General features: G+C 50.0%; 1 protein-coding gene across 1 annotated transcript; it reads right to left on the reverse strand.

Annotated features, from left to right (window-relative positions):
- Window positions 1–659: 659 nt before the first annotated feature.
- LOC132249500 (ral guanine nucleotide dissociation stimulator-like 1) lies at window positions 660–14,018 on the reverse strand. The gene is made up of 6 exons (XM_059724772.1): window positions 13,952–14,018; window positions 11,248–11,427; window positions 9,367–10,019; window positions 3,805–3,924; window positions 1,229–1,343; window positions 660–760 (listed from the first exon to the last, which is right to left on the reverse strand). The coding sequence occupies exons 1-6, from the start codon at window positions 14,016–14,018 to the stop codon at window positions 660–662; spliced, it is 1,236 nt and encodes a 411-aa protein (XP_059580755.1).
- Between the last annotated feature and the right edge of the window lie 13,763 nt (window positions 14,019–27,781).

Genomic DNA, 27,781 nt, shown 5'->3' on the forward strand with positions numbered 1-27,781 from the left:
ATCCAGCCCTCCCCTTGAAGTGGCCTCCACTGCACCTTGCATTTAATATTTCTGGCAGGGAGTGGAGAAACAACAGTGGGAGAGTTTCTGGCTCATTAGGAGCAAGAGCCCAAGCTCGACCCGAAGGCCCCTTCCCATCCAGGCCAGCACCCATCTCACTCAGGCACAGACTCTCTAGCTTGCTTCCTGCATGGCCCCACATGTCTCCTTTGTGTAGCTACCCAGTGGACCAGCTTCAAGTCACTAGAGAGAGGGGTCTGGATACTGCCTACCCTGTGGTCTGGTAGTGACGGCATTTTGCAAGGAAGCAGGAGATGCAGATGCAAAACCCCTCTGGGGCAGGAAGACGGGGCTAGACACAAGGTCTCCCACTCCCCGGATGAGCAGCCTTCCCATTAGCTTAAACAATGAAGTATGGGAGGGCCCTCTTTCTCCTTCCACCTCTCCAATGAGTTTTTGCCTGGCCTAAGTTTCATGATTTATAGTACAGCCTAATGGGTGTACCTGACCCATTCACGGCTCCAAACATGCCCAGCTGGAGCACGACCCTACCCAAAACTGCAGGGATGTGGCTGTGGCCACGCTGTTCAGGCACACAAGGTGAAGTGGGATATAGCCCTGTGCACGGGCAAGAAAGAAGTCATGCCCATTTCTAACATCTAGTAGACTTCGGTCTTCTCCAGGAAGTTGTTGAAGTCAAGGATGTAAGAACTCAAAAGGGGATCAAACATCTCAGGACCAAAATTGGCTTCAGCCAACACTTAATTAACTGGATGAGAGGGAAGCTGTACTGTGCTGCACCAGAATTAATACTGCTACTCTGAGTTTACACAAGTCATCGCAAAGTCCTGGTGCAGAGGTCTTAGATCTTTTAAGCAGGATGGATTTCAGGGTATGGATCTCGACTGTGTCTTCCCTGTGGCTTTCTGGGCACCAGTCAGTGTACAGGTGATGCTCCCAGTTATTTCTTTTTCCTTTGGCCCTACCTTCACACAGCTGTACACATGTCAGCAGTGGTTCTCTCATTGCAAGTCTTCCCCAGCTGCACCCATGTCATCCCAAAGGGGAGTAGAGGTGTGCTGAATCATATCAGGTAGCCAAGAGGGAGCTCTACTCACCCTGGCTTTGAGATGAAAACAACCCACTATTTCAAAAATGGATTCATATTCATGTTCTTCTGCAAACATGAGGAGGATATTTTAACCAGCAAAAAGTTTTGCTTTCTTACCTTTGGTCTCCGAGATGAGCTGCACGAGTTGGTAGTTGCCCGATTCCTTTGGGTCCAAGTTGTGCTCGGCCATGACTCTCTCGATTATATCATCTGTCCTGTCTTGGCAAGTCACCTGGAAAAGGGATTTTGCAATGAATGATGATTTTGCTTCTTTGTGTATTGAAGTCCATTTTCACTTTACCTTTGGATCTGGGTGAAAACTTTCAGAGTACTGAGTACGAGGGTGGTCCTATGCCATCAAGGCTGTTCTTGCCTAAATCTGCCTTGTGCCAGTGAGTTGGCACAAGCAGCAGCTGCATCACCACGCATCTGGCCCAGGGTTGGCATCTGACCGGTTTTGCTTTCACTGGAAAGGGTCGGCACAGGCCACCTCCATCTGGGGAGTGTATGCAAGAGAAGTGGAGGGGGTCACCTTTCATGTTCACTTCAAATGGTTGTTAGACTTCTCTGGGATGGGTTGTGACTGGTTTCTAGCAGGCTATCCATGTGATGAGATTTTTCAGAAGTCATTTGTTTTTCAAGAGTTCAGCCTTTGAAATCTATTTCAATCTTTTTCTTTCATTTCATGCAAAATGTTGAAGCATCAAAAGCATCAAGTTCTGAACCCATAATACAAGATTTTTTTTTGTTATTATTCAAATGGCTCCATAAATAAATACTTGGGTTTAGGACAAGGATTATAATCCTATCCAGATAGCATAATGGTGGAGGATAGCAGAGACAGAGAAGTTAGACAGAGAGATCAGATGAAAGAGAAGAGAGCAAGTGATCATGATATGATAGACTTGGTTATTCTGAGACAGGGAAAGCATGAGGTCAGCACTAGTAAGACCCTGGATTTCAAAGTAGGGATTTAAATTGACTCAAGGACATAGTAGGCATGATGCCATGGAAGGACGGGTAAAGGATAACGTGACCCAGGAGGGCTGGCAGCTTCTAAAGGGCAAAGTCTTGAAAACTCAACAAGAAACTATGCTGAGATAAGGGAAGAGTGGCAAGAGACCAAGAGAAGTGCATAAGGAGCTTCTCGGTGCCTCAGATCAAAAGAAAACCATACACACAATGCAAGGACAGGCAGGCCACCAAAGAAGCATCCCAAGAAATGGCAAGAACGGAGAGGGGCAAAATCAGGAAAGCAAAGGGCATGAATGAGCTACAGCTGGGAACTGAAGTCAAGGACAACAAGGAGAGGTTCAGTTCATGGCGGGCAGGAAACGACAACCAAGGAAGCTGTGGGTTCACTGCTAGATAGCCAGGGTGAGCTCTTCACTGAAGATGCTGGGAGGCAGAGCTACTAAACAACTGCTTTGCCTCAGTCTTCACCCAAACAGAATAAGCTGCAAGCAGACAGCGATTCAGAACTGTTCAGACAAGGAAGGCGAGAATCTGAGGGTTGAGATAACAACATGACTGGCAGACAGCTTGTGTTCAGCTTGAATGAATTCAGGTCAGTAGAGGATGGAGTTCATCCCAGAGTAATGAAGGCACTGGCCGAGGGGATCTTAGTAGATATTATTGCCTGAGATCTCCAAGTCATGGGAGATAGGCAAGGTAGCAGAGGGCTGGAAAAGGGCCAGGATAGTGCCCTTCTTTAAAAAAGGAAAGAAATGAGACTCTCAGAAACGATAGACCAACTAGCCTAACTTCAATACTTGGGAAGTTGCTGGAGCATCCTCTACAGAAATCCATTTGCACGCATCTGGAAGAGGAAAGGCTGATCACAAGCTGCCAGCATGCATTTGCTAAGAACAAATTGTGCCAAGCAAATTGAATCTCCTTTGCCGAAGTGGGTGTGTCAACACGAGGCATTTACTGGGGAGCTGCCTAATGAGCTCTGCAGCAGTCTTTAAGTTTGCATGTGCGGCCCTATTTGGTTACAGTCAACTAATGAACTATGCTGAAGGTTAGTACTTGTAAATCCGAGTGCTGTACTACAGCAGACTTATTTAATGCACACCAATGCAGCCAGCAGCCAGCCCTTCCGCAGCATGCTGAGCTGGGCTGGAGCAGCCCCGGGCTTGGAGGCTGACCCCCAGGCCAGATCTTCTGCCAGCCCAGGCCTGCCCCGACCTGGCGCAACATGCTGTGGTCCCAGGCACACATGTAAACACAGCACCCAAGAGCAACAAGGCTGCAACCAATCCCCCCTGAGCCTTCTCTTTTCCAGACTGAAGAGTCCCAAGTCCCTCAGCCTCTCCTCATGTGGCCTGCTCTCCAGGCCTTGGATCAAAGGAGTGGCTCTCCTCTGGACTCTCTCAAGGTTTTCCACATTCCTCCTCAAATGTGGGGCCCAAAACTGCATGCAGGACTCCAGCTGTGGTGTCACCAAGGCCGAGTAAAGTGAGGGGCCGATGTCCCTGGTTTTGCGTTAGAGGCACTGGGAGATGCACACCAGAGTTTGGTTTGCTTTGCCAGCTACAGCATCCTAAGAATCAAGGGCATGATGTGTCCCCGAATACTTTACATCTCTGTCTTGGTGTAAATCAGAGCAGCAAAGAAATTACCTAGAAATTGTCATCCGGAGTGAAAACACATCCAGTAATAGATCTACACAGCTCTTCCACATCACTTACCAGGATAGTTTTGCATACGCTGCTTTTGCTGTTCTCCATTCTGCTCCGGATGAGGCAGGTGTCTGTGGTTTGCTGGTCACAAGATGTACATGGAGTGGATGTCACGGGGCACTTATTGATCTTCGGATCAGAGGTTGAGGAAGGAGGTGTTGAAGGTGTGTCCATGGAAGGTACAGATGGACAAGATGATGAGGTAAAGAACGAGATATAAATTAAAGGAAAAAGTCAGAAACGTGACATTGATACCACAGAGTCACAGACAGAGTGATTGAGAAGCAGGACTGGAAGGACCCTCCAGAGGCCCTCTAATCCAACCCCTGCCTGGGGCACATTCATCTCTATCCAAACCATCCCATGCAGATATCATCTCAACTCTACATAAAAATACTCTCCTCCCTGACACCCTCACCTGCCACAGGTCAAGCAGGGGAACCACAGCAGCCAATGTCCTGCATCTATAAACCTCCAGAGGTCCTAGGCAGAGGGCCATGCCCTGGCTACAGAGGAAGGCAAAACCCCCACAAGTCCATGCCAATCTGACCATGGGGCAAAATCCCTTCCTGGCCTCAAATATGGTGATCGGTCTGACCCTGAGTGGAGGGACAAGACCCTCTAGTCAGGGACCTCCAGCTTTGCTCCCAGGAGGAGCACTGGCACACCCCGGTCGAAGCACCAACCTTGGCTACAGCCAGCACCCAATGCCTTGGGCAATGCTGAAAAAAACCTTGACGTGTATACCCGAAAAAGGAAGGAGTGATGGGGGCAACCAAAACTTCAATTCACTTAAACAGGTGAATGCTCTTATTTGGACTTAAAAGTGCTACTTTCTGTTTAGTTTTAGTTCTCTGCAAACAGATGTAAGCTGAATGCGACAGGCCACTCCTAAACTCAACTAAGTGTCCACAAAGGGCTCTGCAGCTATTTAACTGAAGTGGGTCAATTAAACTGGGATAAGTTTATAATATGTTGACAAGGCCTCTGATGATTTTTCCTTTCTCTGATCCTCCTTTGCTTGACTTCTTCTCTACATGTTTTCTTCTTTTTCTTTCTGTACTGATTGATGCCCCCTGGAGCATGCTCTGTGGTCAGCTGTTGTCTGACATTCGCTGGTCTGGTGTGGCACTGTGATGGACTATGGGTTTTATTACAGTTTGTCTGGTTTAAATGTGCTCATGTTGTTATAAGGTGTGTCTACATGTGCCCAGTTACTGTGCATTAACCTCAATTACTGCATAGTATGGGCACGTGTCTGCACATGCGTTCCTGGACAGCACAGTAAAAATGGTGCATTGTAGCAACGTGGGTGTAAATTTGATACTTGCATGAGCGTAGGAAGAGGAATCAGCCAGCACCACCCACAGCTGATGCCCTGGGCCCAGCTGGCAGATGCATGGATGCCATGGGGCCTGGGCGGGGGGGCCAGCAGGACCAGCACCATGGTAAGCACCAGTGCGGGCTGCTGGGCACCAGGGACAGAGGCAGGAGCAGGGGCGACTTGGGGAAGCAGGGTTGCCAGAGAGGAAGCTGCTGTGCGTTGGCCCTGTGTTGAGCACATGACTCATGGGAAGGGGAGGCATTGGACAGGGCTGTGGGGGTGGGGATGAGCCCTTAGGATGGCCACCACATGCTGGCTGCTGCCTCTGGCCTCAGAATGGCTGCCAGGTGCTCCCAATCAGGTGGCTGGACTTACTGCACAGTAAATTTAAGCCAGCTTAAATACACTTGTAGATGTGTCCATAATGCTATGTGTTTATATATACAGCTAGTACATGGGGAAAGAATGAGCTAAAGAGACAGTGAAGCCAAGCCTATAAATCAAAGAAATACCACAGGCAGGCAAAGACCAACAGGCTACAACCAACAACCCTGCAAATAAATACCGTGGACTTCTAGCATCCTGCCCCTAGACAAGCATGAGTAGGGGTAGGGTCAGGTGAACAAGTGAGTGTCTGCTTGTGAAGAGGTGGGGGAGCCCTGATGACAGGCATTGGGCAGGCAGCTGTGGAGCTCAAAGGGAACAGCTGGGTAACTTCAGGGTACTGAGGGCTGTGCAGATTGGATTGGAGACAGAAGGATTGCTTAATGTTTTGGACATCTAGCCCTGCAGCCCAGCATCATTGCCTAGTATGTAGTGTAGAGTTACCTGGGGAAACATCAGAAGTAAAACTGCTGTTTAAGTTACACTGATGTAGGTGTTGTGTGTTCACTTCTATGCCAGGCTAGCTGTTTTCTCAATGAAACAGGCTAGTACCAACTTCCCCACCTGTGACAACATAGTGTAACAGGCCTGTGCAAAGTGGCCAGTATTTGCTTCGGATTTGGAATTGGCCGATTCGGAGGGACAACGATTCAATTCAGAGGCCTGAATCACTGTCCAAATTCGATTCAGCTGAACTGATCTGAAGATCTGGCGCTGCTTCGGAGATTTGGCCATAGACTAAACAGGCAGCAGTAGTCACCATGCCAGACACAACTGCCTGCAGCTGGTAAGTCTGTTGTGGTGGGTGGAGGTAGGAGGGAAGGCGCATGCGGTTGCAGATAAACACCCCCACAGCAAGGGAGGGATTGAGGCTGGGGCTCGGACAGGCTATCCATCTGGGGTGGGGGGGCACAGGACTTGGGCAGGGGAGTGTGGGATGTGGGCGCAGCAGCGCTGGGAGTGGGGGATATGCCCTGTTGCCACTTGTCCAGCCAGGGCATGTGGGGAGGCATAATGCAGGTGTGCCTGGCTCTGGGCAAAAGGGGGCAAGGGGAAGCAGGGCACAGACCCCATTCCTAGCATAGCCGCAGCTGCATCCCATGGCCTCCTGCCCCGACTGGGTAAGTGGAAGCAGGGCATAACCTGCCACTTGTCCAGCTAGGGAAGGGGGCACGGGATATGGGCACTGCTGCCTCTTGCCCAGCCAGGGCAGGGGTGGCACAAGATGTGGGCGTGGCAGAGCTGGGAGTGAGGGCTATGCCATTGTGCCGCTTGCCCCCTTCCACCTGGAGCGAGCCACGCCTGCATCAGGCTAACAGGTGCTGCCTGTTTAGTCTATGGCCAAATCTCCATATTCAGAGGCTTCTGAGTCAATTCAGACCTTTTAATTGGTCTCCCAATTTGATTCAGATTAAGAGATTCCATTGCCGAATCGGGACGAATGTCCTCCAAATCAAATCGGCTACCTAAGCTTCACACAGCCCTGGTAATAGTGCCTCCTGGGACTATTACCCAGGAGGTACCCTGGGAGAGGGGGTCATCTGTCTGCTCTGAATATCAGTGAAACTTAGATCAGTGTAAGAGACAGGTGTAAATTAAACCAGTATTATCCTGTCATGGGCCCAGCCTCTAAGCGCACGTCCAGACCAGCCTGCACGTGCCTCTTGCAGCATGCCTCTCAAAGCAGCTTGAGACACAGCAAGAGGCATGCTGGGAAGAAAAGTCATTCCCTGCACTGCATATTTGCAGCTCAGGCTAAATATTTGATACCTGGATAACCAGGTATAAAAAAAAAAAACCACGACGGGGGGAGCGGAAGTGGGGGAGGCCATGGTCCAGGACCATTCCTGGAGGCAACCGGAGGCTCAGGTCCTCCACAGAGAGTCTCTGATAGCCGGGCAGAGTGTCTCTATGCCTGCTCCTTGTCCCGATGCTGCAGCACCCTGCCTGCTGCCAGCAAACAGCGATGCAGGCTGCAGTGAGCTGGACCCAGGCTCCATTCCACGTAAGTAGAGGGTGGGGGATGGAGAGTTTGGGGCATGATCAGGGGGCAGCTTAGGAGGGGTGGGTCCCCCTGGCACCCTCACAGGGCCTATATGCCCCTCCACAGAGCCCCAGGCCCCCCCCACACAGCCCACAGCTCACCGACAGAAGGCATCAGGGTGCTAGGGGTCTCCTGGCACAGCCCCTCCACGCGGTACAGGGCAGTGCAGAGCCAGTATGTCTTGGCTCTGGCTGCCTGGCACCCAGCACTGCCTCTACCACATCATGTGGGCCCAGCCCAGTTTGGTGTAACACTGCACTTTTGGGCAGCTCCAGGCCATTCAGGCTGTCATCTGGGGCCCAGTGCTGCTCACAGGGACCATGTGTTGCCCAGGCCTGGGTCCTGCATGTACAAAACTGGCCTGACCTGTTGGTGCGTGGGGCCTGTGAATGCAGGACCTGGCCCAGCATGACAGGCAGTCCCTGTGCGTGGGCCCAGGTGATGTGACAGAGGCAGCGCTGCGTGCCAGGTGGCCGGTGCCAAGTTGCGCTGCCCTGTGAACCTTATCAGAATGCAACGCTTGCACTGTTACTGGTCAGTCTAAGGACAGTTGAAGTAAAGAGAATCTGAATGGCTGTAAGTTATCAGCATAGCCCCTAAGTTAGAAATTGGCTGGCACATCCAGAAATCATTTAGAAGGAGGATGTAGCTCTGTAAAAGTACTATTTAAGATTAGCTGCTGGCATGGATTCAGTGGGCCCGCGGATCTTGAGAATCCCAAAGACTGAATACCGGGTTCCTTCCCGGTACCCTCAGACAGCGCTGATTGGGGATGCCTGACTCCGCTGAGCTTTGCAGAAGAGAAACTTGTCATACATCAGGCATCAGAGGGGACTGCTGATAAGTTGCCGATTTGAATTATTATTGTCTGTCTGTTGTTTTGTTATTTGTGCGTAGTGGTGTTTTTGTTAAGTCAATAAATCTTTCTTACCTTTCTACCCTTGCCTACACTCTCAACCCCGAACCCTCCGCAGGCGGCTGGGACACTGGGCAAGGTTATTTTGCCCCAAGTGGCACAACTTGCCCCTCAACAAAGGGCATGCACAGACACGTGCTGAGGCAGAAATCCCCGGCTCAAATCTGTGCTGCTCCTATTTGAGCTGCTGCAAGCACATAGGCCTGCATGTGTGGAAGTGCCCTAAGGGTGCAGAGAGAAGTGGAGCTCCCAGCTGTAACAGAATGATTTTGGCAAAATGTTCTGAGTTACACCGTTACCCCAGACCAAACAGAAGTTCACTCTTGGTTCCAGGGGGTGGGAATCTAGCTGTCACTGGGAGCCTGCAAGCCGGTTCCCACAGCAAGGGCCAGGATCTGTGCCAGTGTTCGCTGTTTCAGAATGGGAGGGGGGAAAGGCAGCGGAGGGAGCTTGTACTTGGGGCTCCGCAGCTGGTGATGAAGGGTGGAGTGGGTGAACTGGAGCCCCGCCACCTTGGGGAGCCTGCAATACACTGGCCCCAGCCTGTAGAGCGGGGCTGAAAACCCCCCAGACTCATCTGCTTCTGCTCCTTTTGCCCCCTCCCATTCTGAAAACACTGACTGGCTGGGAGCCCCCGCAGATACAAGTTACAAAAGACACTATGTTTTGAAACATCTTTATATGACACCACATGCCAGGAGGGGTCTAATTTTCACCCCGTGGGCCATTTTTAAACTGTTTGCAGCCGTGCACTTGTGTTTGGTCACAGCTATAAACCACTTTCTGGGGGACAGGAGTCAACAATGGATGTGGAAATTCAATTTTTGCTTATAATACAGATCTCAGCAATTGCTCATACCTTTTTCATACTGAATACTTTCAACAAAGCATTTTAGACCATACCTTTTCGTGAGGCAGGTTCTTGGGCAGGTCTCCAGGCTTGTCCCTGGGTAGGTCCCTGGGCTGGTCTCCAGGCTGATCCCCAGGCACATCCCCAAGCTGGTCTCCAGATAGGTCTCTCGGCTGGTCCTTGGGTGAGTCTCTGGGCTGGTCTCTGAGCTGATCCCCAGACACGTGCCCAGGCTCATCTCCAAGCTCATCTCCTGATGGATCTCTGGGCTGGTCTCTGGGCTGATCCCTTGGCATGTCCCCAACCTTGTCTCCGGGCTGATCTCCAGATGGGTCTCCGGGCTGGTCCCTGGGTGGGTCTCTGGGTTGGTCTCCGGGCTGATCCCCAGGCATGTTCCCAAGCTCATCTCCGGGCTGATCTCCAGATGGGTCTCCGGGCTTGTCCCTGGATGGATCTCCGGGCTGGTCTCTGGGATGATCCCTGGGCATGTCCCCAAGCTCATCTCCGGGCTGATCTCCAGATGGGTCCCCGGGCTCGTCCCTGGGTGGATCTCCAGGCTGGTCTCCAGGCTGATCCCTGGGCATGTCCCCAAGCTCATCTCCGGGCTGATCTCTAGATGGGTCTCCAGGCTGGTCTCCAGTTGGGTCTCCCAGGTGGTCCCTGAGTGTGTCTCCGGGCTGGTCCCCAGGCAGTTCTCCAGGGTTGTCTAGATACATCATTTTATTTGGAGTTAAATGAGGTGAGTGAAAGTGGCTGTACCAGCCTTAGTTATGTGTAGCTATTTTATGAAAATAAGCCACAGGAATGGCATTTTATAACGGCTGTTTACAAAAATCATCTCTCTGTCCTCCTTTTCTGATTCGAGTCCCCCACCTGGAATCTCTCCTCTCTCTCTCTTTATCTTAACTCAGTAAAATCAGACCCACATCCTGTTCTACAAGAAGGTAACCTCTTCATTTCTGCTGGCATTTCCCCTATAATCTAACTCCATCCACACTTCTCTTTTCCTTCAAATGCTTCTTTAAAACCCACTCCTCTAAAACGCCTGTTCCCTTTTCAACATCACTGATTCCTGCTCCCAAACTGCTGGACTTGGCGTGCCTCACTTTTATTTCTCAAGCTATTCTTTAGGCACTGACAGAAGTGATGTTTTGTCTCAGGATCAGCCACTGAAAGTACTCTCCAACCAAGCACTGAGAGAAGGGCATGGCTGCAGAGCACTTCAAAACGTGCCTGACTGCCTGACAAATGACCCCTCATCACATGGAGGTTCAGACTAAGGTGCTGCAAAGCAGAGCGCCTTCATTAACTTCTGTTAGTACACGCCAGGAGCAGGACTGTGCTGACACAGCCCAGCCTTGTTCCCAGTGCTGTCTATAGGATGCGAGTGGGGAAGGGAGGGCAGGGAGCTGTGTCTGGGGTTGGCCCAGCCTGGTTTACATTGCCAGGTCACAGACCTGAGGAAACAAGAGTGAGCTGTGGAGATACACAAATGCTTTGTACAGTGTCAACGGGACACAGGGTCCTTAACCCACTTACAAACTGTCCAGTGGCAAATAACCTTCTGGTTATGCTTCTCTGAACTCATGCAATGTGTGAGCTAGGACTGATGTCTAGCTTTGGCACAGAAGTGAAAGGAAATGATATATGAAATCAGGGAACCAAAAGAAAACCTGTATTTCACCCCATAAACCTGTGATTCAACACTGCAAATTTGTATTTCTACCCACTCCTGACCTACTCTCCCAGGAGAGATTCAACAGGGACAGCACTAAACAAACCAAAAGTCTACAGGGCCTGGTCCTGTCATGGAAATGATAGCAGAATTAGGCCCTGGTAATATAACTTTTGGTGATATTTACCACCCAAAATGCAATTCTTTAATGAGGTTTGGGAAATTAGGCAGTGATAGCTTGGGAAAAAATATAACTTACTCTCATTTTCTACTTCTTCCCTCTGAAACCGCTGCAGGAGGTGCTCTGCATCTTTTAATAGCTTGGAGCCAGGCATGTTCATTCGCAGGGATGCAAGCAGTTTATTTAATGTTGTGTAGTATGGTGGCTCTCGGAAATCTTCCGGCGTCAGACGAAGCCAGATGGTCAAGAAAAAGGCGACTGGACTGAAAACAAATACATTGACAAAATCCAGTCATATTCAGTCTTTATAACAGTAATACTTGTCATTCAAACCTGTATCAAGAAGACGGATATATTCCTTCTGCTCTGAGCGAGCAAGGAATTGTGATCTGGGCGCCCTTTTTACGTGATCATGGTCTAATCTCACAGACACACGTTTTACCACTCTTAATTACTGATCCAATCTAGTGAATGAATACTGACTTGTATCCTCAAGATGCAAAATATAGGACAATTATAACTATTTTTTACTATATCAAAATTCTGCAATTTGATATAGTGTTATGGCAAACAAAGAAGAGGAGACACAGGCAAAACACGAACATCCCGCCCCAAACATAACCTTGACACAACACACAAATCTCCTGGCTTTCCTCACTTTGTACTTTTCTTGTATTCTTTTCTTCTTGCTACATTTGGGCCACTTTTTGCAGTGTTTCTCTCCTAGTGTCGCACACACAAGACATACCTATCTGAGCAGGTAGACTTCAGCTAAGATGTTGCGACAACTTTTGAGGTCTGCCAGTGTCTCCCCTTGCTCTCCCACGGACAGGCAGGAATATTTCCCATTCTCCTGGGCAGATACAATACATAAGACTGTAAGAATTACAGTCTGGGTCAGAGCAGAGGGCTGGCTATCTCACCACACCGTCTCCACGAGTGGCAAGGAGTTTTAGAGGACAAGTACAAGAGAGAGAGAATAGAGTAATGCATGAGTTATATCATGAGGTTGCTAAGTCACCACGCACGTGCACATCTCTAAGTCCACGACTAACAGCCCCAGATCGACACCGGTATAAAGGACAGTTGCAATCTTTTACTGAACCTGGTCCTTCTACTGGCCTCCACAACATCCGGTGGTGATGGGTTTCACAAATTAATCATGTGGAAAAAGTACTTCCTCTTGGTAGTTTGAAACCTGCTGCCTGAAAAATTAATCATGTGGCCCTAATGTCCGGCATCAGAAGACAGTAAATAGCAGCTCCCCATTTGCTTTTTCCATCCATGATTTCACTGACACCAGATTCTCCTCAGTCACTCTTTTCCAACCTCTGCTCACATGTAGCCACTCCAGATCCATATCATCTGTATTGCCCTTCCCTGCACCTTGTCTTATTGTAGGAGATCCTTGCTGAGATGGGGTGAACAAGAAAGGCTGTCCACTACTAGAAGCAAAACAGGTGCTTTAATATAGGGATGAACCTACCCTGGACAGACAAGGGTTATTATCAGCACAAACACATGCGTTCCAGTGGAAGGTGTCATGCAGGCACACACACACATGCTCTATCCCAGCGGTGCCCAACATTTGCATCCCGCAGGTGAGATGGGCATGGCCAGGTCCCTTCCTGGCCAGATCCAGCTGCGCGGGGTTGCACAGCCCACTATGATTTGTATGCCCGGGGCAGGGACAGGGCCTCAAGGAGTGTCCCCAGTCTGGATAGTTTTTAATCCTCCACTGGCTTACTATTCGACATGATTTCCCCTCTTTTCATTTAAAGCTTCTTCCACTTCCTTTTCTGGCCACAAAGAGTTGTTTGAGAGCAGCAGTACTGCTTGGTAAGACTGGGCGACAGGAGCAACTCAACCAAGTGTGCAAAACTTTCTTCATTTGGGATTACATTACAAGCTCAAAACACAGACCACACAGCTCATAAGGTTTCTTAATTGGACAAAGTGATTTGGGGCCAAATCCTGCCCTCCTTGTGCAAACAACACTCCTATCAAGTCGCATCTGAGCAAGGACTTGACAGTCGACACCCTTTGTGTTGGTTCACTTTCTTCTGAACAGACCTTGCCCCTGCCTCTGAGCACAGGGCGGCATCCTTCTTCTGACCCCGACTGGACCTTGCGACCCAGCCACCCGGGGTGTGAAGTCTCTGCCCTTTCCCGCAGGGACCTGCCCGGTGACAACCCTTCTGGAGCCAGGGGAGGCTCGAGTGCTTGGGAGCAGCAGGCTCCACAGCAGAGAGGAGCCGTGTGGAGGGGACAGGCAGCACGGGGGAGCTCAGCAACACAAATACCCTGTGCTGAATTGATGCTCCGGGGGCCAGGCCAACAAACCCCTGTGCTGGAAATTCATGTCCAAGATCTTTTTGTTACAAATTCTGATTTTTCTGCTTTATTTCCATACTGTCTTCTAACAAGGAGCATTTCTTTCTGTAGGAGAGGTCCCAGGGGACTTGCAGGCAACACCCTGGGGGCAGCGTCCTCTGCTTGCAAGACTTCACCATTCAGAGGACAATGTCACACTGACAGCTCATGCGCAGGACTTTTGTGATAATAGTGTTTGACATGGTTGTATATTTAGCCGTTTCCAGAGTCTCTGGTGAAGCCTTAAGCACTGTATGTAGGGGATTAAAACAAGTCCGTTCCAGAGTGGGCAATACACTCAGGAAGTCCCGATTTCCAAGGCCATTACTTTAGCCACGAATGTACACCCCTTCCCAAGTGAACCCAAAGGGAAGCAGGTTATTCAGCTCTTTATGGAGATCAAACTTACAGATCAGGTCGAGTTTGGACCATCTCAGGTCCAGACTCACCAGCTGCTGCTTCGCAAAGCATGCCATACTCGCACTTCACAGCCCCACCGCCACCCAGGGAAGAAAGGAGTTTGCGATGGTGGGACTGGTATGTCAGCTATCTTAGAATATATAATCCTAAGTATTCAGCATAATTTTGTAATGTGGTATGAAAACCTGTGGCAGTCTCTGTAACCCCCCTGCCACAATGTCTTAGGAACGGACAATGCTAAAATGATGAAAACTAAACAAACCCATTCATGAAACTTTGTAGAAAGGTTGTTCCTGGGAAGGAAAAATGTGGTGTGAGGGCTTGCAAGCTAGACTCTGCTCTTCTAGCCACTAGTTACTGGTTCTTTACTGGAGATGGCACATGACAGAAAAAGGACGTGGGACTTGCTTTTCCCCAGAACAAATGAAAGAATTTAAGCTACATGAACGCTTGCTTAAATCAAGTCATTGATGAGCAAGATCACAGGACTTAAGGCAATTTAGCAAAAGACTTACTGCCGGAAGCTGTGCTAGTGCTCTTATGGAGAAACACACAGCGATACACTGCCAAGAGCTAAAGGGGATCGGTGGGATCAACAAGTGGAATCCAATATAATCCTTCAAGTATTTTATAGTGTCAATGCACACGCAAACCTCAGACCATGCAGATGTCAATGCAGAGATGTGCTGAGGGAAGGGTCATTACACTCCTGACTCTTAGAAATAAAATACCAGTCCGTATGGAGCTACAGGAAGAAAGAAGACATCTTCTTTCTTCATTTATGTACGTACAGTGCCTGGCACAATCAGGGCTGTGTCTCCCCTAGAGTCTGTAGGCACTTCCAGAGTAGAAAATGAAGTCCATAAGAGACAGGAACATGCATATTTGTGGTTAAAAGAAGCAAGGGGAACAAGCATGCTTTGTTTGTTCACCCAGAAATGATTGACTCCAAAATAAAAGACTAGATCTGTTCAGTTTTGGGGCAGCACCCCAGTCTCTGTCAACTAATGTAGGCGTGACCAGTTAATTCTTTGCTTATGCAAATAAGGCTGGCTGTGTGTGTATATATATACATACATATATATATAGAGAGAGAGAGAGAGAGACATACACACACTTAAATACAAAGGCTAGGGAAATCCATACATACATATATATACATATATGATATATTTAGATGATTAAGTGTACCACATCCTCTGAATCCTGACTGAGGTTGTGCTGTACAGCAGAAAGCCACACTTACTTCACGAGGATTGTTCTGAAGTTTGAGAAATCCTGCCTGGCATCTCCTGCTCCGTTCCAGGGATCCACGTTTCCATGCCTAAATATCAAAATAGATATTTTAGACAGCTATTCCAAAAGCAGTCTATGACAGAACGGTAAGGCAGTTTATGTCAAAACCTTGCCCAGATAATGAAAAATCAAGATTTCTCTATTCAAACTATCTGAGAGAAAAACGATGGAGAATATCATTCTCTTTACTCCCCTTCATAACGTCATCCGTCTAACATTTTATATCCCGTTCATGATGCTGGGGAGGATGGCAATTGGTGCGACTGAATTCAAGCCTAAGAAGTCTTGCCCACCCTGCGCGCTTCAGTCTGCAACGCGACGGGCGATGTGTTCGAGCGCTGCCCATACTAGTACCAAGGCTTTGCCCTTGGGGGGAACATTTCATCTGAGCCTGTCAAAGGACTTTGCAAACAGCAGCTATGTCTCAACAACCTCGCAAGCCAGGTAAAATATTATCTTTGTCCCTATTACACAGATGGAGGAACTGAGAACAAGACAGTGAGGAGCAGAAAGCAAAGTGCAGTGAAATGAAGAGATACCTGAGCAGTGGAGGGGAAGGGGAGCAGGGCACAACAAATCATCACGGGATCCTACGAGTGCCTTCACAGCAGAGCTGCTAAGGATTTCAAGCTGGCTTTGGGGGCAGGACAGTCTAGGACTACAGGCCGAATAAAGAGCACTTCTCTACTAGTCCGAACATCGAGATCAAGTAATACTTCATTGCTAGCTGCACCTAAACTTGGATTCCTTGGAAGTCAAAGTGTTTTCTGTTTGAGATGTGGGATTTGGTGCCCGTGTACATCAGCGCTCCCCAAAAACAGTGCCCAAAGACAAGAGCACCTGGCACATCTCGTCCGGCTCAACCAGGGTTTTCCCTGAAAACCAGAGCTGTCGGTCTGCTCTCCCTCCAGGACAGCAGAGCTGGAGGAGTATTGTGGTGCAGGGGGAGGAAGGGACGATGCTTTGTGCCTTTAGGCCTGTGAAATCCCTCTCCTGATCCAGCAGAGCCTGATTCACGGAGCAAAGAGTTATGCAGAGGGACAGTGATAGCCTGGATTGGTAACGCTGCCTTTTTCCAGCAGTGTGTCCAGCTGTTTGGAGGACTGCTCGCCTCCAGCTGTCCTACCTTTCCGCTAAAGACCCAAACAGTGCATTTTACATCCTGGGCTCCTTGTCTCCACAGCTCCTGGCTCTTACCTGCGGAGGAGCACATCTAGGACCATGCCAGGAGAAGCGAAGGCCCTGTATCCTGCGAAAAAGTCTGTCACGTTGAGGAAATCCTCCATAAGAGAGTCGATACATTTTTGCACGGCCTGTGAAACAAAAGATCAAAACCATGACATTACGAGTCAGCAGCGGCCCTGCTCCGAACCAGCGCAAGGCCCACGTCCGCCCGGCGCTGGAGCGGGGAGTCTGTGTCAGAAGTCCCTGTCGGTGGAGGAGATAGGAAACTAAGTCTTGGCCGGGTGGGATCAAACACGTTTTGTGACGGAAGAGTGTCAGTCCCACGAGTCCAGGCATATCCCAGAGGTATCCATATATTTTGTCTCCCTTTGTCCCTCTTCAAGTTTTACATCTAGATACAATATTTCCTCCCACTTTTAGACTTGCCTCTGCACTAGCTGGAGCCTAATCCAAGCCTGGTTAAGTTAATGGGAACAAGCCATCATTATTACTTGAGAGGCAAATACATGTTAATAGTGGGAAATGGTCCGGGGGAGTGATTCAGGTCCTTGTTTGTAAAGACAGCTGGGATGGAAAGCCCTAGACAGATAAAAGATGCAAATATGCATGTTGACAAGGCCAATTGGGTGTTTCCCCCTTTTGCATTTTTAAATACTCCAGTTATAAACAGGAATATTATCAGAGACTATGGGCATTAAGAGTCAGGGAGACTTCCACAAGACGTCTGAGTTCTTCATTCCTGTATTTCCACGTGCACCGAGGTCCCGGGGCGCTGTGCCTGCAGTGTCACGGCCGCGTGCTGAGAAGCCCCTGCTCGGTCCCGTTCTCTACCCAGTGTCAGGATGACCTCCCACCAGCGCTAACAGGCTTTTATGAAGGAAAACACTTGTTTCCCCAGAAATACGTAGATAGTTCACACGAGTCAATGCAAATCTACAGCCCTGAGGATAATGCCCATTCACAGTCCTGAACAATTCATGGTACGTGTGTATCTCGGGCCCCCTCAGCGCATGCAGGAACAGGTGTGATCAGCACTCTTGTGTGTGCAAACACCTCTACGTGAGTCACAAGATACATTCAGAGATTTCAAATAGGAATCTGTGGAGTCAAAAACTTTCTCAGCTGTTGTGGGCTGTGTCCTGTAAAACAGGAGAGGGGGGTTACAGGTTGCCCTTGCTGTATGTGGTAGACGCGTTCCTGAAAACCTGCACATCGCTCCCATTTCCAGAATGGGAACTCACTTCCCAAGGTAGCGCACGGGGATCCATGCCAAGACCTCGACTGCATCGGCACCAGGTAAGCCTGCTGGGGACGAGGTGGCGCTGGGCTCTTCCCGGCAGGCGCTGGGCTGGGCTGCGCTCAGGGCAGGTGGTGCTGATGCTAGAAACGGGGCTAAGGGGGGGCCCTGCAGCCACCCCAGAATTTGTAATGGCCCCCCAACCCCCATCCCAGCACCAGCGCCATCCACCTGGGTGCAGCAAAGCCCACCTGGGAATAGCCCGGCCCCAGGGGCTGGGTGACTGGGACCTCGATCTGACCCACTCCGCTGGTGGTGAGAGAGGGAATGGGGCGGGGGAGGCATTGCACAGCTGGGGGGGTGCAAGGCCGGGGGGGTGGCTCCTGCTGCTACGGGCTGCAGCCGGGGGCCAGGCTGGGCTCTTCCTGGAGGGGTTGAGTCGTGCAGTGCCTGGGGAGAGTGGCAGTGGTGCTGGGTGGGGTATTGGGGGGGAGGCTATGGTGAATTTTGGGGTGGCTGCAGCCCCCCCCCAGCCCCAGAGGTTCACTGGGGCCTTGATCTGCCCCCACCCATGGCCCTGTCCCCCTCCGCCACAGACTTACCTGCTGCCAATCACATAAGAGTGAATTTAACTCTCAGATAATGATTTTTGGGTTATAAAACGGGTCATCACATAAGAGCGAATTTGCAGAAACTGAACCCGCATAAATAAAGGGAAACTTGTGTTATTTTTCTGTAGACAAAATGAGTAAAAGCTAAGCGTGCCTTGAATCTAATGCGGACTGTTTTGAATCTCAAAAACGTGAGGACCACTGCTCTGGATCTTGCAAAATTTTCAACATTCAAAAAACCTGAATTTGTGTTGGATGCACAAAACTAAACCTAGGCAGACAAGGTTCCTTGGGTGAATTTGATCTCTTTTATTAGACCAATTAATAATTAGTTGGTCTAATAAAAAGATAAAAGATAAAAGATATCAAATTCACCCAAGGAACCTTGTCTGCCTATGTCCTTAGACCAACACGGCTGCAACCTACACCCCTGCAAAACGAAACCTGTATTTTTCTAAAATACTTCTTATAATTCTGCGACATGAGGAAAACCTGTGTTAACACGGGAGACAGGGTCATCACCGTCCAGCCCTGCTGCTTTCATGTATATAACTCCGGACAACGTGGAAAATTATTTCATGTCAGAAAGAAGGACCTGTGGTAGCCGTGCACCTGACCCTCTACCGCAGGAGGACGTCTGGAGATCACCACTAGTAGTGGTCTCCAGCAGCAGTCCTCTGCACGGCAGGCACCAAAGAGGTGGTTACTTTTAATCTATGGTGTTGGCTCTGCAACACGATGGCAATGAGTTGTGACAATAGGATCACGCCGTGTTTGACCCAATCTCATAGTTATGGAAATGAATGACAAAAGTCTCTGTTAATAAAGAAAGCATCCTTTGCAACTGCCTCCTCGCTAATTATCAAGCTCACCACTTTGCACTCAAAATGGGGTTTACACCCTCCTCCGTAGGATGTCTCCAAACATGACTGGTTTCTGACCAATGACACAAACAGGACTGTCATGGGGGATGGCCAAATTCTGACGGTTTGTCAAAGTCTTGAACAACTTCCCATCTGGATGGGTAAAGACAGCCACCCCGCTACTAGCTCAACTTGCCAGTTGGTTGCGATCTTTAAAGATTAATTGGCTTTCTTATCATTTAGGCTACAAATGGGCATTGTTAGTCTGGAAAGGGTTCTTCAAAAGGCAGGTTAAGATCTAGGACTTTTAAATGGAGCAGGTCCCAGGTTGGGCCCTTGGGCTGCAGACAGGGGAACAACTAGTACTTTTTGCACCCGAGGCAGAGAAGGGCAGGTTGGTTGTGCATGGAGGGGGCCAACTATTGGATGGTCTTACCTGGTCTTGATGGCTGCTGCTCCTGGAGCTGGCTCCCTGTGCCATGCCCGCCTGCTGCTGCTGCTGCCTGCTCGCAGCCTGCCCAGGGCCTGAGGCTGCTCTTGGAGCCGGCTCCTCGTGCCCCTCCTGGCTGCCGGCTTGGGGCCTCCGCTTCCAAGGGCGGCAGCACTTGAGGAAGGGTGGCAAAGGGATACAGCCACATCCTCGTCCCTCCTCCTGATCTGCCCTGTTAATGAGTTCAAAAGCTGCTTAATTCTCAATTACTACTTCTAGGGTTGTAAGGAGCCAAGACGATTAGGTGCTAAGCACATCTCTACCTTTCAAAATAAAACAAAAAGAAATCAGAGAGACACAAAGAAAAAAATAGTTCAACATGCCTTGTGCCATGTCTTTGTACACCTAAAGCGTGTCCCAATGAGCATGCACATGCAGTTTGTGGCACCTCAAACCCATTTCAGGCCCCACAGATCACCCATGGTGCACATGCACCATTTGCCATGCTGCAGATTTACTGTCTGGTGCCAAAATTTGACACTGGGAGACCCTGGTGCCAAAAAAATCAAACACAAAAATGTGGCACGGTGCACGTGGCAACAGTGTGTGCTGCCAAAAACAGAGCCTGGCTGGGCAGAGCTATGTTCTGGCTGCGGGGCAGGATCCAAGCCGTGGGATTGCTGCCACTGCTGCCCGGGGAGGCCCCAAGTGAAGTTGCTGGGGCCAGAACAGGTGCTGACCCCAGCCTCCCACACCCACCCAAGACAAAATGCCCTGCACCAGCCCCATGCGCAAGGGTGTGCACTGCAGCATAAAGCAAATTTGTGCCATTGCTATTTTTGCTGCATGTGGGCACACACTCCTAATGATTGTGTCCTGCTTTTATATCCTTGCATCCTCATTCATTCTGAAAGATTGCAAAATGCTTCCCAAAATATAGACTGGACATGCCACTGACCTTCGGCCACCCACGGCAGATACACAAACTCATAGCACACCTGATAACAGTGGCTTGAGGGAGAAGAGGGAGGGGGAGTGCTATTTTGGCCAAGGGTAGCAGAGTGCCAGAGGAGCTGTAATATCAATGAAAAGTAGACAGATGTTTATTTTTAAGGGACAGCTCAAGCACCCGTACAGCATGATGGGTTTATTGGTGTAAATATATCAGTGCTACAAAGAAGGTGTTAGGGTAACACTATGTGGATTTTCTGGGCTCATCGAATTTGCAGCTGAATCCAAGGCTTTAACCTGCGGCCTAGCAAAGCTGCTGACCACAAGGCAGAATGATATCTAAGCCAGCCATTTGCTTATGCTAAGGAACCATCTTAACTGTGTCAGCCATTTTCTGAGGAAAAAGCAGCAAGTGACTGTGTGAATCTGTGCGCCGTGGACGAGGTGACATTTTAGGGAGGTGGAAGATGGTACAACCTGAGACAGAAAAACAGACTGCAATGTGGAAAACAACACGTCATTGGTAACAGAATCCGAGATGAACGTATGTGAAAAGGTGAATGGTGAAGCTTCCAGGTTTTGCTCAAATCCACCCATTGACCGTGTCACAACCCAAAGTTGTGATTTTTGTTTTTGTGTGTGCTTTGGCATTGCTAAATTATTTTGCCGCCCATTTGAAGCTTTCTTTGCAGGGGGCATTTCTTCTTTGTAGCACAGAAGTGCGCGTTGCAAAGAGTTCCCGCCATCTGTATTATAATTCAAGCCCCATTATTGGCTTGTGCTAAATTATTCACACGTGGCGTCTAGCGCTTGGCTTGCTAGCCGTATAAAAAGCTCGAGTGGTTTCCGCCCAAGGGGGAGGACTCCACGAACACCAGGAGGGGGAGACTTCACGCTGTGTGAAGATCTCTAAGCGCTGCGGAGCCTAACGGACCCAGCGCATTTCAAGCAGGCAACAGGGGTCTGATCAGCCTCTCGCCTCTCCCCGTCGCCGCTTCCGAAAGGATCCACGGAGCCTAGCAAACTTCGTGTGAGAGTATCCAGAGCTCTGTCCGGGTTCGAGTCCTGCAGGCTTTACCTCTTCCCATCGCTGACAACCCCCTGCGACGTACCCTCGTGCTCTGCAGGTTCGAGTTTCGTTTTCTTTTCTGTGACCGCAACTCAAGCAAGCTTTCCTGCCTGCACCGCGACCATCTTCAGTGTAAGTAAAATAACCTTAAATTAACCACTAAGTGTCCGTGACTAATTCCAGCGCCGCCTGCTTTCTCTGACCCGCGCGTGCCCGGGCTGCTGGCCACAGCCCGCGCGCACAAAAGGGCCCCAGGTCGCTCCCGGCCCGCACAGACCGAAGAAGTCAAGTCAAGGTCTTAGACATGCGCTCTTAGCAGAACGGCATGTAAATGAAGGAAATGCATAGGCAATTCCATGCTAATGAAGCACACAGTAAGCAGAGGAGGAGCTTGAGATGGGAGGAGAAATGGGTGGAACAGAGGAGAGGTGAGGGTTGAATGAATATTAATGAGTATAAACTGAAGTGTATAAATATGAAAAAAAATATTGTTCTCCGTGGCTCCTCGGTTTGTCATTTGTTTTGGGGGCTAGTCCGAAGCTGTCTCCATGCTGCATGAAGCTGTTGCTCGCAACGTGTGATGGTGTTTGTGCCCCCCTTGCTCTGACTAATGAGTACCAGGATTCATGAGCAATCGCATCGTCACCTCCCTGGTCGCTGGGCGCCGCGTGGCGTCGGGTATAACAGAAGGGAGCACTGGGCTCCTCACATTTAGATTCACGGAGCACAAAGCTGCCAGACCTTGGTAGGCTCGTCCCCGGTCACACCCCCTATTTAGGTGAGAAGCTAGGGGTCTGATATACTGATCCAACCCCCGGTTCTTCCTTTCTCAGGAGCCTGTACGGTATAGCAGGATGTCCATCCACCCTTAGTAGCATCATCCACCCTTCACTGTCATTAAATACTAAATTAACTCATACATTTAAATACATTTAAACAAACAGCTTTTCAGGCTCAGTGCAGGTTTCAGTGAGTCTTGAAGGTGATATGTGGGGCCAAAGGGAAGTAGGGAATAAGACACAGGGCATTTGTACTCTAGGACCCTCTGCCAGCTGCCCCAGAGGGGCAGTACCAGGAGCAAGCTTGAAGGAGATGGGTAGATGCCATGATGGGAGGTATTGCTTTGAAAAGCTGGGATTATTAACTTAAATTAATTTCATCGACTTTATTTTGTGTTCTCGGAGCTCAGATATGTTGAACTAAGTTTCCGGAAGACTAAAGAGTAGTGAAGATTTCTGTGTTTTGCTTTGACATTACAGGCAGGACAAACACTTATTGCATTGCAGGGAAATGAAGATCTAGTAACCGCTGTCCTGCTCATCTTCTCTCACGTGAGCAATGGTCTGAATTACCACGAGTGTGACGTGGATGGGAGGGAAGCAGCCTGTGTGACAGCAAACCGGAGGGGAGGAGTCCCTGGAAAACCCTCTCCTCCAAACTGTTGGAAAATGTGAGAATCCCCCATGATTTATAAATTAGATGTTTGCACCTAGACAGCACCGAGTGGACGATGAATTAGAAATGCCTGCCTCGGAAACACTATTGATCTGTCTTCTATTGCCGTTCTCCAGCAGTATCTCAGGAATGAATAGAGTTTCCCTCTTAATGGCATCTCGCCTAACTTTGATAGCTGATAGATAGATGTAATGTATAATACCTAACACTAGAACCATTAAAAAGAAAGCTGAAGAAATGGACACAGAAGGTGATCACAATGCTGCTTAACATATGCATTACTAAAAGCAAAAGCGAAAAACGTGTATTATTTTAGTGACTCGCTATGGGCTCCTATACACGTGAAGGGAGCCAGCTCTGACACGCTGGAAATGCCGCACGTTGGAGCAGACTTGATGAATCGAGTCTGCCAGAGCCTGGACATCACCGTGCTCCCGCAGACCGTAGAAAGACGGATACCCAGAGTTAGTCCAACAGTATTAATACCACAGGAGTCATGTCAGCATCTTCTAAAGAATGAGATTCAGAGTTAGTACGGTGGTCCGGTGTTTTACAAAGGAGAATTGTGTAAAGAGAAATGGGGAAGATCCTGAAGTTAAAATGAAGTAAATGTATATCCTTACTTTAAATTCAAAAGCATGCCATAGTGGAGACATGGACCGTGAGCACCCTGGCACACAGCCATACCTCTTAACAACAGAAAAAGGAAGCAGTAAGGCAAGAAGAAACGTGTTATGATATTAAATAGCAAGTTTTAAGAGATTTCGTATCAAATAGTTTAGAAAATGGAAATTGAAATGCAAAAGAAGCCCAGAGCCTGAAGTCCAGCGTGAAAAGGGGAAACCAGGACGTTATGTGAGGAGCAAACTGTTCATCGACTCATGGACTGTCAGGGCTGCAAGGACCGTGTCGATCCTCGGGTCCAGCCCCTGCACCAGGCAGGACAAGACACCGGGTTCAAGCCACCGCGGCGAGGTGACCGTCCCGTCTCCTCCTGAAGACTTCCAGGGTGGGGACTGCACCGCCACTGCAGGGAGTTTATTCCAGCCTGGACACCCAAGTGAACGCGCAGAAATAAATACTTAAAATAGATGAAAGCAGGAAGCTTGTAGGAGAAAGAGTGCATTTCCTTACCACACGTTGTGAAGATCTGCTGACCACGGCATTCCTCAATTAACACCTGAATCTCTCAAATTAGGCAAGACAAACAGAGTATACGAGAATAAGAATTGGCATCGCGACTTGATTTACCTTTCTCCATCTCCAAAGCATCCCATGTTTGCGATCCGGGAAAAAAAGACTATCCAGTCTTCTGTCGCTGTACGAAAGAAATAAGGAAGAGCAAGATAAACCACAACCAGTAATTCCCAGTTACTCTGTGCTCATATTGTGTCTTGCTTACTCAGAAATGCCTCATTTGACTTGAAATCACTGCACCGATCAGGAGGAACGGGGGCGCTGGCAGCGCTGGGGCTGCAGGTCGGGCGTGAGGGGCAGCGTCACGGCCGGGGGGCAGGTCCTGCAGTCTGGGGTGAGGGGCACTGGCAGGCTGGGGTCAGTGGGTGGGGAGTGAGGGGAGCAGCAGGGCTGGCGGGGCTGTGGCTTGGCAGTGGGGGCAACAGCATGGGCAGGGACAGGGCACTGGCATCTCACTGCCCCCCCCCGTCATATTCCCCGTCCCCCTCTGCCACGTGACAGGTGTCCTGTTTCTTGGACCTGGAAATATGGAAACCCTAGAGCAACATGCGCATCCTCACTGCCTGCTCCGCTGCGCCCCCTCTCCGTGCCTGCCCAGCCCCACGTCCTAGCTCCCAGCACAGCCCCGCTCTCCTCCCCAGGGCAGGCAAGCACACCGCACACTGCAGTCCTTGGCTTGCACTGCAGCGGCCTGAAGTCATGTTTAGGAAAGAAATGAAAGCATAAAAGTGACAATACCCCCAGGCACAAGTCCTCCACCTAGGACTCCCCACGTGTGGGTGCAAACACCCCCTGGTTTGCTCACTGCAGCACGCTCAGCGGGTGCCCACACTTACCCTTGCGGTCAGGGCCACAGCACGGGCGCAGTTGTGAGCTGACCCCCAACCAGCGACGGTTTGGGAGCAGTTCAACTGCCGTGTGTGTCTGCACGAGCCCCACGGCGACGAGCCGGTTCTAGAAGGGGCCATTGTGATGCGTGTCACGTGCTCCGGGTCTCCCCGCGTGCACGTCTCGGCCGTGTCCGGCCACACCGCTGCATCAGCCACCGGGCGTGAGACCAGGGACTGGCGTGCAAGGACTTCAGCCAGGACTGGCCCCTGCCAGGGTTTCCCTCCAGGACACTGTGACAGCGGGTGAGGACAGGGACTCCAACAACAGCTCCTACCTCACACCATTTACTGTCCGTGCACAGAGAACAGACGGCCCAGGTCTGTGTCACACGTGTGCCCTGTGGTGACTGTCACCTCTGTGTCTGTAGCCGGGAGGGTCCCGCTGGCTCCCAGCTCTGAGCTGGGGGAAATACACTGGACTACTTGCCACCTACCTCGGGCCTTTTGACGGTGTGGATCCTCCCAGTCTCTCAGCATGTCACCACTTCCATGGGCAACTTCTCTCAGTTTCCCTTCAAGCCCTTTCCCTTTCTGGAGGGCGAACTGTTTAAACCGATCCGTGTCCTCGACCTCCCTCTTCTGCCTTTGCTCAAACAGCCCTTGCACCAGAGCGGTGGCTGAAGAGGCTCTTTCCATGGATATCGTGTGGTCACTGTGTCTCGAGGTCATGCTCCTCATCCACCACCCTGATTTTACCTTTCCTGCCTGAGTCTTTAACAATAATGATGGTATCTCTTTCACTGGAGATGACAGCACTGGAAGATGGACGTATCTTGGTTGAACGATTGTGCTCTAAGATTAGTCCTCCAGAGCTCAATGTCTTCAAATACCTGAGAGGCGGCCATGGAGAGGATGGGGATGTGTCCTGTTTTCTTCAGCCACAGAAACAGACTCAGAGTCAATCAAGAATTGCAGCAGGGGATATTTAGGTTTGATATTAGACCTTTCCCACTATATGAGGGTGATTTCTTTTTGAGCACTGAAACGGGCTCCCCGGAGAGTTGTGCAATCCCCATGCTTGCCAATGCGTGAGAGCAGGGTCGATGCTTGGCTGGAGGGTTTGTAGGGGTGATCCTGCCTTGAGCAGGGGTGACTCCACGGCCTCCCGACGTCTCTTCCAGCCCCGTGTTGTGTGATTCGATGAACTCTCGGTGTGCTACTAAAGGGACAGAAGCAGCGATATAAGAAGATTGTATACAATCCCTTTTGTCACATAAGAGCAAAACAGAGGATCCATTTTTTGTACAGGCTCCATAGCCTTGTATGGAAAAGGGGGGTCAAGTGGCAGGACAAAAAGTAGTTTTTTGAGCTTGGTGAGGTCAGTTCATCTCAAACATTAAAAAAAAATGACTATAAAGCAGTACCTGTGTGCTAAACACCTTGGATATCAGTAGAGCGTGTTCTCGTGAGAACACATGAACTCTCCAAGGTTTGAAAGCTGATAAAATGGTATACTTTAAGCACTAATCATAATGTATAGCTCCTTTTGGGCTGAAATTTGTCATTTTGTATATTTGCCAGGTTCTTTGCCTTTTTTTTAAGTGCCAGGTACAATGAAATGTCTGGCAAAAAATGCCTCTATCAGGTAGGTTTGAATGCCACGTGCAGTGCAGACTTGCAGGTCCAAGAGGTGGACGCGATCTTTCCTTTTGAAACGTCCAAGCAAACATGAGCACCCGTGCGCTTCCCCTCCTTGTCAGGAACCAGATTTTTTAGTGAAATGTTTAACTTGCACATTTAGAGATAGTGCTAGCACATTGCTCGCCAAGAATGACAGGTTCTGGGTTCAGATCTATTCCCACCTCCCGCAGATTAATGTGTACTGGGCCCTGGGCTACAGCGGGGTGAGGGGGCCTTCCCCTCCTGGTGCTGGCAGGGGACACTGGGGGCACCGTGCCGGGCTGGCGGTGGGGGGCACATGTCCCCCTCTTCTCCCTGCTACCTACCTCCCCATCCCCCATTATGGCTAAATACACACACACACACACACACAGGCACAAGCATGCACAGAGACAGGCGCACACTCTACTCACCACAGGGGCGAAGTGTAGCGGGTGCACACAGGAGCACAGGCAGCCCCTGATTGTGGCGGTGCAGCCCCTACAAAAAGGCACCACGGGCACTGCCGGTGGCAACTGCGTGTGGTCGCCAATCCCTGGCCAGCGCTCGTCCCCCGCTCTGCCGGCAGCGCCAGCGACGCCTGCGGGAGCTCCCGCTTACCACCGCCACTCTCCTGCCTACACCGCTGCGCTCTTGCCACCGCCGTGCACACGTGTCCTTCATGACTCACCATCTCTCTGCACATGGGCACTCAGACACAAACATATTCTCCCTGCCATGAACACAGATGCACACATGCATGTGTGTGCACGCACGCAGAGACACATGCACCCAGGCACAGAGCTTGCTGCGCACCCTACTCACTCTGCACGTGGATATATAAACACGCTTCCCATGCCATGAACTCAGATGTATGCATGCACGCACATATGGACCAACACACACAGTCATGCAGACGGGCGCGCACTCTACAAACTCACTCTCTGAACATGGACACACAGACACATATACTCTCTCACTGCCATGAACACCGACACATGCACAGACAGGCATGTGCACATGCAGAGAGATGCAC

The sequence above is a fragment of the Alligator mississippiensis genome, chromosome 1, assembly GCF_030867095.1.
Source record: "Alligator mississippiensis isolate rAllMis1 chromosome 1, rAllMis1, whole genome shotgun sequence".
In the NCBI taxonomy this organism is placed as follows: Eukaryota; Metazoa; Chordata; order Crocodylia; family Alligatoridae; genus Alligator; species Alligator mississippiensis.